This window comes from Zeus faber, assembly GCF_960531495.2.
Source record: "Zeus faber genome assembly, chromosome: 4".
In the NCBI taxonomy this organism is placed as follows: domain Eukaryota; kingdom Metazoa; phylum Chordata; class Actinopteri; order Zeiformes; family Zeidae; genus Zeus; species Zeus faber.
This window is the reverse complement of record NC_137191.1, coordinates 14,145,810-14,164,093: the sequence shown is the minus strand read 5'-3', so window position 1 is coordinate 14,164,093 and position 18,284 is coordinate 14,145,810. Positions and strand designations below refer to the sequence as shown.

Below are 18,284 nucleotides of genomic sequence, written 5' to 3'. Positions count from 1 at the left end.
TCAGTCTCATTCACCGTTTTGAATAGGTGACGGCAGCTCTACAAGTATACTGACAACACAGACACAGACAGACAAATGTGGAGTACATTAATATGCATGAACATGGAGCCCCCACCACCCACTCACACACCCACACACCCACCCACACACCCACACACCCACACACACACACACTCACAACATGTTAGAAGCTGCCTGAGAATCAACATTATCTCCACCCCTGGAGTCGTGGGTATCTGCTCCAACTCGCACACTCCACCTTCTGCCGGTCAACACAAACCGCTGGGCCGTGATATGCATTCTGATTGGCCGTCCGGGAGGCCTTGGTCTTACAGGAGGAGTGCTCTGATGGCAATAAACAACAGAGAAAGAGTGGAAAAGAAAGAGACACCTATACATAAGAAGAGACAAAACAGAAAGGTCATGACATGTCGGCTACACTTGCGATGGTAGTTCGATAATTCACTCAGAGTGAGAGTGAGAGGAAGAAAGCATGAGGTAGACGCGGCGGAAGGGTTGGACACCAGTGAGAACCCAGCACGTCCTCGGCAGGTAGGTGCCAGCTGCCTTGTGTCAAATAGCACAGATTCTCACTGCTTGTGCATGTTTTGCTTCTGGACTAAAAAAAAAAAAAGTAACTCTCCAAGTGATTTTCATCGTTGTTCGATTTTGTGCTGAAATTCAAAAAAAAAAAAAAAAAAAAAAAATCGAGAATGTATTTTTATTTGTGTAATTTGAATTGTGTGGTGTGTGTGCACGCGTGTGTCACTGCATTTGCATGTGCGAGCATGTGTGTAATCTGTATCCCTTCTGCCTGTGTTGTTGCCCAGACATGAATAATCGCTCCATAGCATGGTGGCTAAGACAGATTGGCCTGCCACAGTACACCAAGACGCTCGAGAGAGAATATTATGGTCTGGAGGTACTGAATGCGCGCGTGTGTGTGTTTTCCTTCTGTCTGGTGATATACTTTACAGATGTTATTTTTTTCTTACCGATATTACACCATTATAATGTGTGTTATTATATGTCTGCATCTCTCTTTCCCTCTCTAGGGCTTGCAGAGCGTCTCTGATGGAGACCTGAAGGAAGCAGGGATAGAGGATCCAACCCATAGAGCTAAAATCCTCAATCAGCTCCTGAGACACCGACAGACACTCAACCCATACTCTGCACAGCCTAAGGCCAAACTCTCAGGTTCAGAAAGTAAAAGTCCTCTTTCATGTTTTCAGCTTGGATTTGATAATTAGCACCAGCCGGCGCTTCGGCTAATGACAGAAATCAGCTTGCCTTTACTTTCTGAGCCTGGACTTGTCCACCTTTGCACACAACGCACACAGATAACCCCTTTGACGCCAAACACAAACATACACACCCCGGCCTACATTGACAGAGTGATCATGAAGTTGAAGTGTAAACTGTTATTTCAGGCAATTTTCTGCTCCACGTGGATTGCCTTTCTTTTCACCTGTTCACCCAGACTTTGCAGATACAATGCAGCGTTTTGGAAAAAAACAACAACAAAAAAAAAAAGTCAATTTTTTTGTTATGCTGTTTTTTTTTCTCTCTCTCTTTTAATATGGGCTATAGGGGTATTAGTGGAAATACATCAGGTTAAAGCCTTTTGAAACATTTTGTGAAGAACATGACGATTTGAAGCTCAACAAAGGCTTTGGGTTTACAGCAGAAAAGAGATTCATTCCTTGTTTGTAGGAACAAAGAACATAACATTTAATAACATAACCTCCAGTATGGACGTTAAATGTTTGAGAACACATTGTTTCCAAATAGCTTTAAATCTCACCGTTTACCCGGCCTATTTCTCTAACCACTCAGATGGTGTCCCAGAACGCAGGGTGATGCGAAAGTACTCTCTGGGGTCATCTCTGGACCTGGTGAGACCAAACTCTCACGACCACAATTCTAAACACGAGAGAACGTGCGTCCTTTGAGCTCCTCCCGGGACAACAGAAAACACCAAGTCAAACAGACACTATTTGTGGATGCCTGTCGTTTCCTGCAGGTGAGGCTCAGGAAAGATCTCTTCCGTCACAGTTTACTGCCCCGCCACCAGCGTCCTGACAAAACCACAGTCTCCGCCTCCTGTTCCCAACTCCACCCTCACCACAAGGACCACAGGCTCTGCGACCCTGAACACTCTCAGGACACAAAACACAGGTAGGGCACTACAGGGCGCCTGTAGCCTAACTGTGTGTTGAGAGAGAGAGAGAAAGAGAGAGAGAGAAAGCATGAACGAGAGAGAGAGGGGGAGAAACTGCGAGAGCTAGCTGGATTTCTTAAACACGCGTGTTTTGTCGGTCCGTATTTTCTGCTTCTATTTCTGTTCCTTTTTAATGGCGTGTGGCTTATAATTAACCACAGCCTCTTAAAACACCCAAAGTGCTTGTTGACACAGCAATAACTCGAGTGGATTAATGGAAATGTTTCTGTGTTCGCATTACCCCGGCATGTTGATTTCTACATTTTGACGCGTCCTCCATGTGTTGACCTCACCGGTTAATCAGCAGCAGATCGGGGTCTTTGACTTTCCGGAGAGTGGGAAAGGAGGAGTGCAGCGTGTTGTGCCGTACATTCTTTACTTGTGAACCTCTCTCTTTGATTGAGCCAGTGGGCTGCTGAATATAAATCATTCCGATCCGTAACCCGCTAAAAATCAATTTACATTACCAACTCAACACCTTGTTCACGACACTGTCCATAGAAAAAGAACAGTGGGATGGTTCAAGAGCAATAATAAATGACATTCCTCTCATACGCAGGCTCACGACCCACGTCGGCAACTTGTGTCGGTTCATAAAAGTCTGTCAAGTTCAGGCACATCTCTCCTCGCCAGTTGTCAAGATGGGGTTGTTGCTAAGGCTCCAGAGGCCCAGCTAAAACTGGAATTTGCAACGGCTTTTTTGTGCATGCAGCGAACCGTGTAATGTCATTGAATTACTGAGCAGTCAATATGGGATAGCTATAAGGTGGATCCATCGCTTTTTTAAGTGAAAATCTATAACAATGTCTGTGTCGGGGATTACACGTTTTTTTTTCCGTCCCCCCTGGAGCATTTGGAGTTACCCTCGTCTTTGCCTGAGGACAGTGCCTTTCTTTTCTCCAAAGTGTGCCTGCTTCTGTTTGTTTTGTTGATTTTGAATGATTTTCCATCATTTTTCAATTTAAATTTTGTGGAAGTTCACCCGTAATCGACATTTTACGGAGGACCACGAGCCACGCGGCTTCGCAAAGAAATTCACCGCGGTCGCCTTTGGATTCTTGTGCATTCTCGATCCGTGCGTGGGCGCCGGGAAAGGCGGACCCCGCCACCAACAGTGGAACCAGTAGAGAAAGGAGCACGTACATGACGCAAACTTACATTGAATTGCTGTTTCTTATAAAATGTCGGCTAAATACATATGGGGGGTAAAAAAAAAACTAATATGGAATTTCTTTTACAAAATAATTTGACGGATTACCATTGTAACCACAGAGCGGACTGTTTAACTTTGGATACATATACTGTTATTAATTTGGTTGTTTGTAATTAAGTGTGAGGTACTCAAAATGTTGGATTGGAACACAGGTTTCAATGACTATAGGACGATATGCTTTAAATGTCACTTCTGCCAAGGCGCTGGGCGACATTGACTAAATCAAACAGCGCAGTATTGTTTTGACGACGACCTCGATATCGATAATTTAACGATGTTTTGAGGTTGACAATTGGTGCTTTATAAGACATTCATAACCGAGCAGGTTATGGTCATATCACAACCATAGTTGCATTGCTTAGAACACCTAGTACATGGAACATGGAATGCTCCCGCCTACTTAAATGCTCTTGTAAAAGCACATGTTAACCCCCGGATGTTGCGCTCATCAAATGAGCGTGGCCTGGCTCTGCCGGCCATACAGCCACGGCAATCCAGGCTATTCTCATTTGTAGTTCCACGTTGGTGGAACGAGCTGCCAAAAATGACCAGAGCAGGGACCTCCCTCTCTGTCTTTAAGAAGCACTTGAAGACCCAGCTCTTCAGTGAGTACCTCCTGTCCTAACCTACAATTACTTAGCACCACCTACCAGTATTTATTGTTACACTAATGGTGTTGTTACACTAATCTCTGTCGCAATGTAGCTTGAATGTTATTCTCCCTTGTAAGTCGCTTTGGATAAAACCAAAATGCCCGGGCAATATCTAGTCTCATATCACAATGTCGATGATGAGCCAGCTGAACCAATCCATGCACTTCTTTTTTTTTTTTTATGGCTATGGGCCACTCCAGCCCTTGACACATGATCCTGAAGACGTCATCTGACAGCGGGGGTCTGATGGCAGATGACGTCATCAGCGTCCTGTGTCAGGGTTTTTTTGTGTGTGTGTGTGTGTGTGTGTGTGTGTGTGGGGGGGGGGGGGGGGGGGTGTAACACCCCAACTCTGTATCATTAACTCACAAGCTGCCTCGAACCAGGTGAGGTCCCGTCTCCCCGCTGGTCCCGGAGCGGTATCTGAGGAATGCCCACGGAGGCTGCATCATGGCTTCCTCCTCCGTGGGGCGGGGGAAGGGAAGGGTAGGGTAGGGTAGGGGAGAGAGAGGGAGGGAGGGAGGGAGGTGGGGAGCCGACCGGGGAAACTTGTAGGAACTCGTCCCAAACTTGCGCAGTGCAACCTGGAGAGGAGAAAGCAGGTCGGACCGGGGGAGGGGAAAAAAAAAACAACAACCCCACACTCGTTTAACTTCCCCGCCGTGTGTTTTTTTTTGTTCGTCCTCCTTCCCGAGCTTGTGTGGCGAGCAAGCCGAGCCGCGGCGAAACATGAGCGGGACGAAGTGACAGGTAAGAAGGTTCCCCACCGCGAGGTGACGATAGCGTGTCCTTGTACCTGCCTGTGCAACGTTATCACCTTGTGAAAACGACGGGGCTGAGCCCGCTAGCTTGCCCGTCCGGAGGGAGTTGGTTTATTTGCTGGTGGGGTTTGCCCGCCTGTAGCAGGAGTTCAGTCTGACACGTTCCCACAATTTGGGGCATTTTGTTGCGCTATGGCGTCGCGATTTGAATTCGACGTCAAAGTGAAACACGTCGGAGTTGCTGGCGATACACGAAGCTGTCTCAGTAGACGGAGCCGTCTCTGTGAAACAGTTTGTGCTGCCAAGTTAGATTTCGTCATAGTGATTCCTCCATGTTGTCCAGGTGTGTTGTGGAGCGTAGGGGCCAACGCCCCTCACGCACACCGAGTCTACGGAAACTGTAAAGTGCCATAAAGTTTTTTTTAAAAACGGAAAGCCCTTGAATTCAAAGTGAAATATGTCAGTGTCGCGAATTCAGAGTTGTTTAAAATGCATTACATTTATTTATTTATCTCGGTGTTCAATGGCTTTAAATATTCAAAGCATTTATTGCACTTATTTGCTATAATAGTCGCCCCCCTTCCCCTGTTATGACTACGTTATGACTTGCTTTTATTTAAATGTTATCTTCATTTTTGCCCACTAACCTTTCACAGCCAAATGTGGGGATTCAAAAATCTGACAGCATAGCTATTAAAGTATAGTTTAGCTATTTTTCAACCCATGCCTCATCAAAACGCTTGTTCCCATAGTTTATAACTGTTTGTCGCTTACCTGGCGCTGTGCTTGAATGCAATCCAATGGGGCAAACTTTTACACCTTTAATCTTTTTTGAAAACGCTCTTTTTATAGCCTAACATGACTTGTGTATTTTTTTTTTTGTATTTCTTGAACTAATCTCATTTTATTTAGAACTAGTTTTTAAATTGCTGCAAAACATCCAAAGTATCCAAGCAACTTCCTGTTTCTAGTCTCTTACTGTAGTGGACATAAAATATAAAATAACAAAAATAAACTAGAATTACCGCATCACGGTTGTAAGCCTCCGCCAACCAGTGAAGTTGCAGTTTTGACCTTTTGGACATAAAATGTCATCACCATACCATCCCAGACATTTGCGTGAATTGTTGTCATGATTAGCATTATGAATTCTTGAGTTATGGCCAAAAACGTGTTTTGTGAGGTGACAGTGACCTTGACCTTTGACCAGTCTTATCAGTTCATCCTTGACTCCAAGTGAATGTTTCTGCCAAATTTGAAGAAATTCCCCCAAGGGGTTCCTGAGATAGCGTGTTTACGACAATAGGATGGACGTGAGCTCAGTGACCTTGACTTTTGACGTTTGAAAATCGAATCAGTTCATCCTTGAGTCCAAGTGGACGCTTGTGCCAAATTTGAAGAAATTCCCTTCAAGGCGTTCCTGTCCCAATATGAAAACAATAAATACCACTAATAATGATCTGACACCGTGAATTTTCCACACTTTCATCTTTTATTTCTTAGTTTTTACAAAGGCCTGTTAATCATAACTGGCTCCAGTCGAGGGGAAATCAGTGGAAGTTTACAGAGAAATACGAAGGAATCCGGAGTAAAGCTCAATCCCCATTGGCTCACAGAACCAGGGGCCTGGGGAGGGTGGCTCCACCCACTGAAACAGCCCGTTTTCAGACAGGGTGGATTGGAGGCCTGTTAGAACGGTTCGAATGTCATAATCTGAGTGGTAAATTCGGCAGAAAACTTAGAAAATATGTTTTGGGGACCTCAGAGACCATATATGAACTAACTCGCTGAAAAGAAGCGTAATAGTCTTTAATGCCCTTGTACATGCGGTTAGTTCATTATACACATGGGGGCTATAAAGGATTGACATTAATCCCAGCAGGTGAGAGTGGTGTGACAGTTGCAGAAGCAGGTTGGTTGGAGGATATTGCGGCGTGTCTTTAGAGATCCCCGGGCTGTTTACTGAGAGCGCTCAGGTTTTTCGATGGTCGAGGAAAGCCCTTGTTTATTTATGCATTGAAATGGAAATGGACTCAGCCCCCAGACCAACCCCTTCCCATCCGATACTAACTCACGCCCAAGGCCCCTCCAGAGGGAAACAGGAGGGATGGGGTCCCACAATGCTGTCTCGGTGTTGGCGGGCGGATGCCTTCCCGGCCTTGTAGAGGGGTTTCCATGGCTTTGCCAGGATGCCGCCATCTGTGTATCAAAGCATCGTCCTGCCACTCCATTTTATTTGTTACTCAAAATGAACTTTTATGTGAAACCACTTCTTTTTTTAAACTTCATGCAACAACCAGAATTTGCTGTGTTTGCTGATAATGGACGAATACCATCATCATCATACCATCATTTTTTTATGTATAATCAGTGGTGGGAAAAGTACTGGAAAACCGCACTTGAGTAGAGATTTCTTATTAAAAAACTGCACTGGTAAAAGTCTTCATGAGAATATTACTTGAGTAAAAGTCTAAAAGTAGCTGATACTGAAGATACTGAAGTATCAAAAGTAATTATATGATATATGATAATTCTTTGTTTTGTTTTCTTGCTCAGATTTTATTCCGGTTGTAAGTATAAGAGGTACTTAATTCGCTACATTGCATCTTTCACTCTGACCTACGAAAACATTTGTTGTAAATATGGCAACGGGTGTTGGTCTCCATCAGTCGTAGCAGGTGCAGGCGCAGGTGCAGGTGTAGGTGGAGCAAACATCTGTAGTAAACATCTTGAAGCAACCAAATTGTGTTGTTTAATTATTTTCAATTCTTTCTTTTTTTATTTTATTTTTTCAAATAAGAATGTTGATTTCCTCGAAATGGTGGTACACTTGCAGATGGCCAACTCTGGTTTATGCTCAACTGAGACTTCTGACCCGTCTCTGGGGCAGGGGTAGGCTACAGGCGGCTTGTGAGACTAAACTGGCCTGCCAGCGATATTTCTTTTCCTGCAAATTATTATTATTATACGTTATGCATTATACCATCAATGCAAGTCCAAAATATAATATAATGGCCGCTGGATCTGGCCTAGACAGCTCCATATAGCGCCTAAGTTTCCAAATCCACATGGTATAGAACTATTATTCTTCCCAATATGGCTTAACGCTGGTTAAGTAAAGGGAAAATAAAACTTGGTTTAGAACACTGCGTTCAGTAATAACTCAAGCAGCCTTTGTGGCACAGTAACGCTTGGCCTGGCTGGCCTGGCTGGCCTGGCTGGCCTGGCTGGCCTGGCTGGCCTGGCCGGCCTGGCTGGCGTTCAGCTTTTCAGCACCAGAGGAGGAAGGAAAGGGGGGGGGGGGGCAGGCTATTAAAAGTCACTAAGTTTGTCTGGTGTTAATGATGGACCCAGGCCTTGGCAGTGGCCTTGCATCAACGTCCTGTTCCTGTTCAGAGTGAAAACACAATGTTAATGGTGGCTTCCCAAGGCCAGACCCAACTGGGTCAGTTCACTTGCTCAGAATCTCTTTTTCCTTTTTCCTTTTTCAGCAAGAGGAGGAGCGTCAGTGCGTACTTCAGTCAGCTGAAGGTAGGGGGGCCCCCGGCTCTTATTTTTTCCCCATATTATGGAAGGGGTGATTCAAAATGGCATTGAAAAAAGAAAGAAAAAAAGTGCATGATCCGTCCTATTCTGCCAAAGGTGTTTGGCGGTCGGAGAGAGATGGACTCCCTGAAGAAGGAGCTGGAGGAGGAGTTGAAGCTCAGCACGGATGATCTGAGAAGCCACGCGTGGTACCATGGTCCGCTGGGCAGAGAGGTGGTCTTCACACCACACCAGCTCATACTTTTCTGATCGAAATTTACCATCCAATACGTTTTTAGGTTTTGTATCAATTCAGGCATCCATCCATCCATCCATCCATCCATGCATCCATCCACCCATCCATCCATCCATCCATCCAGCCACACGGTGCTAAACGGCAGATCCTCTTGCAGGTTGTCCGATCACAGTTAACCTGCCGTCTTCTCTCCAGGGGGCCGAGGTTCTGCTGGAGAGAGACGGAGACTTCCTGGTGCGGGACTCAAGCTCTGCCCCGGGCAACTACGTCCTCAGCTGCTATTGGAGGGACGAGTGCATGCACTTTAAGATCATACGCGTGGTCCTGCGACCCAAAAAGGTGCCTCCAAGTCGATACAAGTGGGAAAGGCAGATTGGAAAAAGTCATTTTCGGGAGATATTAGAATTAGATTGACAATTAATTGGGACGCTCGACGTACAATCACCGTCGGTAGAGACAGAATCAGACATAAAAATAGAATATAAATAAACAAACACGCAGCTATAAGTTAAACTGTTTGTTTGACGATTGTGACCTTGTGGTTAGAAAGTCTTAACTGTAAACCTCAGGACCATGGAACAGGTTTGAAAGCTAGTTCTTGGATTACTTTTCTGTTGATGACTTTGCTTTCTATCCACCCTCGGGACTCAGAATGTGACAAAAAGAGGAAACCGTCAAGTATCTCACAATAACTATCATTATCATTACCACTGTCAGCTGGTCTCGAGTAAGATCATTTTTTTTCTTTGCGCGCTTGTGTGTCACAGGGGTACTCTCGGGAGCTGTTCCAGTTTGAGGAGGATCGCTTTGACAATGTTCCCGCTCTGATACGTTTCCACGTGGGCGGGCGCCAACCCATCTCCAAGGCCTCGGGCGCCATCGTTTTCCACCCAATCACGAGGAGCCTCCCCATACGCGTCATTGGCGAGCGGCAGGCGGCCCGCGGCACCGCTGGGGTAGCAACGCCGCGGGAGCGCAGCAAAAGACTCAGCTTCAGCTCTGCACACGCCGACATGCTGCAGGTCAACAACCCTCTGCTCAGGTGGGAGGACTGCAGGGCGATATGTCCACAATAAGTCACAAAAAAAACAAAACACAACACAAAAAAACAAAACACATGTGGTGCATAGTGCACCACATTCGGACGTTGACTTTAGCCCAACACAGTTAGTTTTTTAACTTAAATTCTAACTTCAGCTTTTTTGCCATTTCTGACCCATGGGTCACATGCACAGCCACTTCAATGTACCCAGTACACCTCCATATACACTGCTATCACTATTACCTACATTGAACAAGGCTTTATTTGGTATTATTATTCTGTTTTTATTACATTGTTTTTATTACATTGTAAGTTCTGCACTCTTTATATTTCTTTCTACGTATTTCTATTTTGTATTCATATACAGTTTGGTGCAATTTGGACACGCGACACATGTAGTATCAGCAAACGTTGGATGACCAGCAAGCCCCTCAGCGGGGCGGGGCTTCAGCGCTCTGTCGCTCGGCTCAGCTCTGTGCAGCAGCGGGGGCGGGGCTTCAGGGCTGCGGCTTCACTTACAAGAGTCACTTACAACCGCAGGGCAGGCCCAGTGTGTAGTCGGGTGTGTTTTTTTTTCCCGTGAGAAAGGGTGTATTTCCCGGTTAAGGTAATTTCAATAATTTCAGGTTATAAACTTCATATGTAGTCCTGTGAGAATCAGTGTTTTTCACTGCGAGTCGCCGCGACTTTCACGGGTGAAACCCGCATGTGCAGCAGTTTATGTCAGAGTGTGAAGATGTTTGGATGAGCGAACAGGGATGTGTTGAACGGGCACAGCACTAGTAACCTTTAATGCTCCAAATAATTATGAGGCTAATCAAATTATATTATAAATGAGCCGCCAAATCAGATAAATAACCTGCGATAATAAGGTTGCACACATCAAAAACAAGAGTTTTTAATGAATCGTTGCAGGAGGCTGCGAGGGAAGAAGGGCAAAAAGAAGTTCTGAGGAGAATAAAACCATGTGAGGCAGCCAGTTTGCCCGGAAGGATCAGGCAATAATCACTGAGCTGTGTCGACCTCCGAACGACGATTTGAAGGGCTGCTTCGCACAGCTGACATCCTCCACATATCACTCAGGGCGACGTGTGCCCTCTCCACCCGTCCGGAGGGAGACGTGGTGTGGTTGTCTGAGGCCTCTGCGCCTCCCCGTCTGCCGTTATGTTGATTAAGCCGAAGTACAAAAAAAAATAATAATAAAAGATTTTGGAACAAACCAACAGTGGAATGCAAAAATACAAACCCGCCCGGGAGTTTCCGTCTCGACGTGTTCTTTTCAAATGTTACAGCCGCCGATCGGGGCTTCGACAAGTGAACATAAAGAGCACGTTGTCTCAAAAACGGGTCGGAATGCTGAGTTTTCAGTATCTGATGATTCCCAGCTTGGGAAGTGTAATGTTGATCAACGAGGACACACGCTCCACTTCGGATGTAGTCTAAATAACTCAGGATGAAGAGGAGATCTAATCTGTGCACCTCAACGATCAAAAGACATGCACGCCGTTATGAAAACCACCCTGTTGTGTTTTTATTTGCTGCGTTGCAGAAGTGGAAGTCAGCCTGCGAACTTGGAGAATTTGGGAAGGAGGCCTTCACTGCAGTCTGCACAGTCCGACAGCAACCTACGAGCGGGTAACAGCCACACGCATCCCAGCGTGCGAGCGGAAATGATGGCGCCGACAACCTCCCATTTGTTAAAGCTTTTGGTTAAAATACTTTCTAACAATTTTGTCGGAAGAAATTTGTGATTTGTGCCCCCCCATCGCCTCCTGTTTTAGAACATCTCCCGTTGTCTCCCCACAAGGTGCTCCCAAAAGCAGCCAATCGGAAGCCATTCCCGCCCCCATCTCCCCGGTGTTCCGTACGGGCAGCGAACCCCTGCTGAGCCCACGCCCACGACAGACACGCCCCGCCCACCCAGGTCTCACGCACGCACGCTCCTTCTCTTGACTGGAAGCTTCAACCGCGAACCCGGGCTCACACCTTTCTCCTAATCCCATGTCCCCAGGTGGAGGGGTGACCCTGCGAGGGTCCGATGGACAGCTCCACCCCCGCGCTCCTCCCAAACCCCTCAGGGTCTCTGCGGTGTTTCCCAATGCCACGCTCCCCCTGTCCACGCTCTCCCACGACGACCCCTCGTCTTTCTACGATGAGCTGGTGGTCCAGGTGAGAAACCCCTCGCGTTTAATGGACCTGGGAGGGACGTTGTCAGTTTGGGGGCTGTTATTAACATTTTTCACTTCCGCGGAATTGGGAACGGTCTCCAGGGGTGATGAACCAGGAACGGTCGCCTTGATCATCTCGGTTGCCCCCCCCCCCCTCTTTGGGAAGGGATTTTACGGCAAAACCTTCACAAACCCCCGGAAACCATTCGCCCACTTCTGCTCGCTCATGTGCCCAGGTGCCGCATTCCCGGCAGAAGGGCCACGCCGACCGGCTGCGAGCGGAGGAGAAGTGGCAGAGCCGTGCCCGCCTGACGGAGACATCCTTCGGCTTCCTGGAGGCGCAGGAAAACAAGGCGTCGCCGGGTTCGCCGTCCGACGGGCGGCTCCGAGAGGAGACGACGCAGGAAGCGGAGGACTGGCATTTTCAGCGTCCACATGTTTGTATTTCCTCATTATCTTCTCTTTATTATCTTCTTATTTTGTACGATTTCTGAGTAAACGGGGAGGGTATTACTCGTTGTGAATAGCAAGGGGGAAAAAAAAAAACTTTCGTATCTGTCCAGATGGAGTCCGGCTCGTCTTTTCAGTTGGATCAGTTCGAGTCCCTCCTGCTACCGGACAACAATCGACCTCTGGAACCCAGCGTCCTGCTGGCCCTGAAGGAGCTCTTTACCGTCTCCGATGCCAAAACCACTGCTCTGCACATGCTCAGCGTGGACTGCCAGGTAGACGCCATCGCTTCCTCCGGATCCTTGTTCCTCGTATGATATGATCCGTAGCCAAAATAAACGCCAATACCTCTGGGAACCCACGTAGCGAGCCAAATACTTCTCATATCTGGGATGTTATTTATAAAAGGCTGGTTTAATAATAAGTAATGTTGCTCAGCGAGCATTGTGTTTCTGATCAATAAACACATCCTCAGTTAATCCTTTTTGTGCCTGAGTAAAGACCTGACCCAAAAAACGGCCTCTCGGATAATCCCTCGCTCCTTGCCTCGCTCAATTTCACAATTCTCCAGGTGGCGCGCATCGTGGGTGTAACTAATGAGCAGCGCAGGATGATGGGGGTCGGCTCGGGGCTGGAGCTGGTGACTTTGCCCCACGGACAACAGTTGCGACAGGACCTACTGGAGAGGTAGATGAGGTGCACGTATTGAATCACATAAGCCACATTTACCTTTGTCACACCACCGGCCTATGGATATATCCATAGTAACCGGTCCGACGACAGCCCGTGACATTCCGCGAGATTTAAACATATATTCAAGCAACGGTGACCGAAGTGTCGAGATACCAAGTATATATTATGCTTTGCTCTATTATTCCTCCAGCGCGGCCCGTGCGCGGTTCATCCTTTTCCATTTGTCATTCTGCAGGCATCACCTCATAGCGCTGGGAGTGGCGGTGGACATCCTGGGCTGCACGGGAACAGTAAGCCAAAGGGCGGCTGTTCTGCATAAAATCATCTCGTTGGCTCAGGCCCTGAAAGAACACACGCACAACCTCTTCTCCTTCTCGGCAGTCATGAAGGCCCTGGAAATGCCTCAGGTACCGCACGCCGGGCGGGGGGGGGGGGCAGGCCCAAATCCACACGCATGTGTGGAAGTGTTTGCTTTTGTTTCTGCTGACAAGGCGCTGTGTTTGCTTGTACACAAACCACGTGGGAGCAGATTATGTCGCCGCGTGCTGCAGTCCCGCACTAAATACTGTTACTGTGTGTTACTGTTGTGTGCGTTTGTGTAGGTGGTGCGGTTGGAAATGACGTGGCGATCGCTGCGGAGGAACCACACGGAGAGCGCCGTGATGTTTGAGAAGACCCTGAAACCCTTTATGAACTCCCTGAACGACGGAGACGGTGAGTGCCCGACGGACCCGCGGAGGGACGGAGCGGGCGGAGAGTTTTGAATGAATAAACAGGCGGCGTCGTTACGCTTGTTAAAAAAAAATCAAGAACGTGGCGAGATTTAAAGTGCAGAGGGAAACGGAGAGCGGTCGGCCCTTATTCAAATTTCCAAATAGCTTATCCAATTAGTTTTAGCCCAGAGAGGATTTAACCGGGAGGAATGAAGGTCCGTTTCATGTTTTGACTGTTAAATGTCCACGCTTTAGATTCCGTGGTTCAGGGTCCGGTGGCCGTGCCTCACCTGGTGCCGCTGCTGATGGTGATGGAGGGCGAGGACCTGGTGGAGAGCAGCGAGCGGGGCTGCCAGCTCCTCTACGACGTCCTCCAGTCGGCGCGCAACGCCGCGCTGCGAGCCGCGGATTACCAGCAGCATGCGCGCTCTCTGCTCACAGGTACAAACACACTCACGCACTAGGTTCGGCGGTGTGTGTGGCGGTGCCGCGGGCGCCCTGTAACGTGTTCTCAACATTTTATTCTCGTAGCCGAGTTCAAAACCTGCCGTTTGTGCCGCCCCACCAGTAGGCTGGGAGCCGGTCCCCGAGCTGCTGGAGGCGTTCCGAACGGAGTTTGCCCTGCGACTGTTCTGGGGTCAGTCTGGGGCCGAGGCGGAGAGGCAGGAGCGCTACGACAAGTTTGACAAGATCCTCAGCGTGCTTTCGGACAAACTGGAGCCCGTGGAGGTCACGCCGCACTAACTTTGATCTCGACCCACTGCCGTGGCCGCTGCTGCCGCCGCCGCCGAGGGCCCGCCCCCCCCCCCCCCCCCCACAAAGCTTTTACACAGATGTGCACCGAGCACTTTTTTCACAGGTGGGAAGTACAAAGTACAAAGTAAGGATGAAAAGTGAGACCTCGTGCCTTTTAAAGGGGACCAGCACCGAGAAGTAACAACTAGACTCTCCATGGCCTCGAGAGCAGGTCTGATGACTTTATCTGACATACTGTACATATTATATATATTTTTTTGCCTTGTTTACGTGTCTGGATGTCACTGGTTTAGCTTGTGCAATCAGATGGGACTCTTCATTCCGTGACGCCGAGAAAAAAAAGGCACACATTTTCTCAGCTCCAATCTAGTGAATAATAGTATTCCACAAAACTGGAACAAAATGTGTGGTCATCCTAAAGGGAAGTGCCATCATTTTGAAAATTGTGGAAAGAGGAACCATACACTGGACGGCTGCGACGACGGGAAAGGAGCAGCGTGGGTCCTCGGTGGGCCGAGATCGTTCCCCAATTTTTACGAGGGCAAATAAGACGATGTTTACTTGTATTGAAGTGTTTACTTTTCAAACTTTAGACACGCCGTCTGGTTTGGTAGTTCTGAAGCACAACGTGCTTCTATTTTGAGAATCCACACGGAGACGGGGTTTCTCCGGGGCTGTTGTGAACACATCAACAGCGGCCGAGTTCAGTCAAGCGCAGAGTGACTTCACACTCGTGTTTAAAACGTGCCTTCTCTATGGAACAAAACCAAACTCATTCTGCTGTTGTTTTCTACGGATGTCTCTTGTGAAATAAATACATTCCTGTGCGTTTTGTAATTTTGTATTTTCTTGGAGACCGGGATTGATCAGAAAGAGAAAACTTGCCGAATAAAAAAAACAGGGAGCCCATTATAGATACACACATTTATTTTTCTTGCACTTTAAACTTCAAGGATACATGTACGGTAAATCGGTGATTTACCGTTATGAATCATTGAATAACATACTCATACTAGGATAATAAAGTGTCCACTAGCTGCAGACAAAAAGAGAAAGAGGTGTGTAAACTTAAGATGCTTTTTGACGAAGTGATGTTTGTAAATGCTCATATAGTTTGAAGGATACTGCACTTTCTTTTTTCTTTTTTTTTGCCTTTCCTTCCGGTGATGTAAGAAGAAATTATTTTATTGTTTCCTGACCCTAACCGAACGCAATATAATCTGGAGATTTGCATAAACAGAACGTGGAGCCTATCGGAGCGAAGGAAAAAAACAAAAACCGAAACCTTTGATCATGGATCGCCGACGGGAATCCAGGAGTAGGGGGAGCGTCGTCCACTTTGAATATGTACGGTTCATGCCTCAGAAGTGTCCAGGTAACAACGTCACCATGGCCGCGAAGCTCCATTGGCTGTTTTTTTAAAGTATCGAAAACTAGAAAAAATATATAAATTAAACATTCACTAACACAGGAATGTGCTGGTATTTATTTTATTTTTTTACCTAAACCGTCATCATCATCATCATCATCATCATCATCGAGAGTCAATGCGAGTGACTGGCATCCGAATCTTTTACCTTCAACGGACAATGCAAAAAGCATCAAAGCTGATATTAATTTTTAAATATCTAGGTTTTGGGTGGAAAAAAAATACCAGCTTTGTCCTTTAACTTGACCACCTTCTTTGCTGTTACGCGCCGGCTTGGGTATTCCGTTTTAGATTTTGTCATTAAAAACAAGAGTGTGAGGTTCTTACATAAATCTGTCCTATAATAGAACGACCTTCATTGCCTCATTCTCAGGACTGGCACATTCACGGAGGGTGAGCGTCAATAAGCAAAATTCAGACATGGAATGTTGAAAAATAAAGGGCGATAAGCTGTTTCCACGTCTAAATCCCTAGTGCTTTTCATCCAGTTAGAAGTCATGTTTCACATTAGCAGATGATCACATTACCCTGTAAGGGAGACCGACTAGGACTTAACTAAATGCGTTCGGGCAGACCGCCGGGCGGCTCGTCCTCTGCGATCTGCGGCTTAGCAGACGTTGTGAAGGGCAGTAAATTAGTCACGTGGTTTACTAGAGCATCGTAAATGGAGGTTGACCTCATTGGGCTGCTGTTTTTTGCAGGCTACGTCTCAAGTGAATCCACATTGTCTCTTTGACAACGAGAACAAGCTCCTATAAACAACTGGGACATATCGAGAGTTTTAAAATATTTACAGATCTCAACGGAATGGTTGAATTTCGACAGACAAACCCCTCCGACTGCGGGTCCATGACACCGTCTGCCCCGGCGACAAAAAAACAAGTTTTCTAGCGGATCATTTTCATCATGCCCTACATTGAACTGCTTGAGATGTAAGGAGGCGATTGAGAAGCGCGGCTCTGTTCCGGGCCGACTTTGCGTTCAATTTTGGCTCGACACTTGCTTTTGATGAAAATGTTGTCTGTGCGAGCGCTGTGTATCACGGGCTGAGCTTGACGTAGGATGAAGGTATGTAGCCCTCTTCTCCGTTGGCTTTAAGGACTCTCATCCAGCCATCCCCTTTATCCTCCTCCATCACGCTCAACAGCTCTCCCTCTGTTATGGTGATGGTGCCCTCACTGTTACCTACGCACACACACACACACACACACACACACACACACACACACGCACACACAGTGGGGAGACAATAAATACCATAATGGTTGGAATGTTTTATAGCGGACCCTTTGAAGAGCTTCGCTGTGAAACGTGACATTTACCTTCGAACGTGTACAGTGCCGTGCACTGGCCGACAGGAGCCTCGACGTCATCGAACTCGTCGTCGAACTCTGTGTAGATGTTCTGAGTCGCGGTCACCACTCTGGGGCGCACAGACATCCGGTGGAAACACACAGTGAAACAGAAAACCCCACCTCTGCGATTGCATTGGAGAATACTGGCAAAACGAGCAGTGCCATGCGCACAGACGGAGCCGACCTTACCCCTGCTGGGTGTTATTGTTAATGGTGTTGGATATGTCGTCTCCTCCCACCGCCTCCAACAGCCACGTCTGTTATGAGCAAACAGACGGGAAGGATGTTTACATCAATGCGCCGTTGCACTTTGTAACCTTTTTTTGGCTTAACATGCAAAGTTGTGCGCGCGAGCGTGACACCTCGTATTTCGAGAGCTCCCCCTTCAGGCGGCCGATGTTGAGGGCTGTCTCTGTGATCTGGGGCTCCAGGCTGGACGGGTCTCCCATCTGTGGGTTCTGCTCATACACCCCCTTCATCTTCTCCAGCGCCTCGCTGAGTGGGCAGGGTAGGCAGGGAGGGGGGAGGGCGGAAGTGGGAAGATTGATTATCTTTCTCACTAAAGAGCTATTTCTTTGTCAATGTAAACAACCGATTCATAGGGATCCATTGGCTTTACAGCGCGCAGAGACGGTAGGCTAGACAAAGAGGCTTGGAGGTGAAAATGTGATATTTATATTATGTGAGCTTGGGTGTCTTCGGAAAGCGGGGGGCTCTAAATTTAGCATTCATATCGTTCGACTGATTCCTTGTAATGGATGATTCAGGTGATATATTATTCAATAACCTTGCAATACCTAATGGCAACTTCTGCAAGGGAAAGTTGTGGCCACTCTGTTGACCTTTCACCTTTGATCCTGCTCCTTCTGCAGGTCCTTGGTGATGTCATCAATCTTTGCCTGCAGCTTCTTCTTTCTCTGCTCTGGGGGGAGGTGAGAGAAGTCTTCTGCTGCAGGAGGCTGTATGCAACACACACACACAAGATTTATTTGGTGCTTCGGTACATTGTACATCATCCAGCCTTGGCATTCGTACACTACGCACCCCGC

The 18,284-nt window shown here is 47.3% G+C and overlaps 2 protein-coding genes across 6 annotated transcripts in view; one reads left to right on the top strand and one right to left on the bottom strand.

Annotated features, from left to right (window-relative positions):
* Positions 1-1,155: 1,155 nt before the first annotated feature.
* On the top strand, positions 1,156-15,282 carry sh2d3a (SH2 domain containing 3A). 4 transcript variants are annotated; one of them, XM_079999811.1, is made up of 17 exons: positions 1,156-1,206; positions 1,837-1,895; positions 2,024-2,178; positions 8,340-8,379; positions 8,491-8,607; positions 8,825-8,968; positions 9,397-9,671; positions 11,221-11,306; positions 11,479-11,595; positions 11,683-11,840; positions 12,076-12,276; positions 12,403-12,564; positions 12,861-12,976; positions 13,218-13,389; positions 13,585-13,696; positions 13,951-14,136; positions 14,264-15,282. In XM_079999811.1, exons 2-17 carry the CDS (start codon positions 1,860-1,862, stop codon positions 14,437-14,439), a joined length of 2,253 nt encoding a protein of 750 aa, XP_079855937.1. In that variant the 5' UTR covers positions 1,156-1,206; positions 1,837-1,859; the 3' UTR covers positions 14,440-15,282. The 4 variants fall into 4 exon arrangements, with proteins under 4 accessions (XP_079855937.1, XP_079855935.1, XP_079855934.1 ...); XM_079999809.1 differs by having other exon boundaries at positions 1,165-1,206; positions 12,427-12,564; XM_079999808.1 differs by having other exon boundaries at positions 1,165-1,206; positions 14,267-15,282.
* A 643-nt stretch (positions 15,283-15,925) lies between these two features.
* Positions 15,926-18,284, bottom strand: part of trip10b (thyroid hormone receptor interactor 10b) — an 11,631-nt gene continuing 9,272 nt past the window's right edge. For both annotated transcript variants that reach the window (XM_079999669.1, XM_079999670.1), the window contains 5 exons: positions 18,085-18,194; positions 17,598-17,730; positions 17,425-17,492; positions 17,203-17,303; positions 15,926-17,065 (listed from right to left, as the gene is read on the bottom strand). In XM_079999669.1, the coding sequence (XP_079855795.1) occupies positions 16,920-17,065; positions 17,203-17,303; positions 17,425-17,492; positions 17,598-17,730; positions 18,085-18,194 (558 nt within the window). In that variant the 3' untranslated portion in view covers positions 15,926-16,919. The remainder of the gene's footprint in view (positions 17,066-17,202; positions 17,304-17,424; positions 17,493-17,597; positions 17,731-18,084; positions 18,195-18,284) is intronic.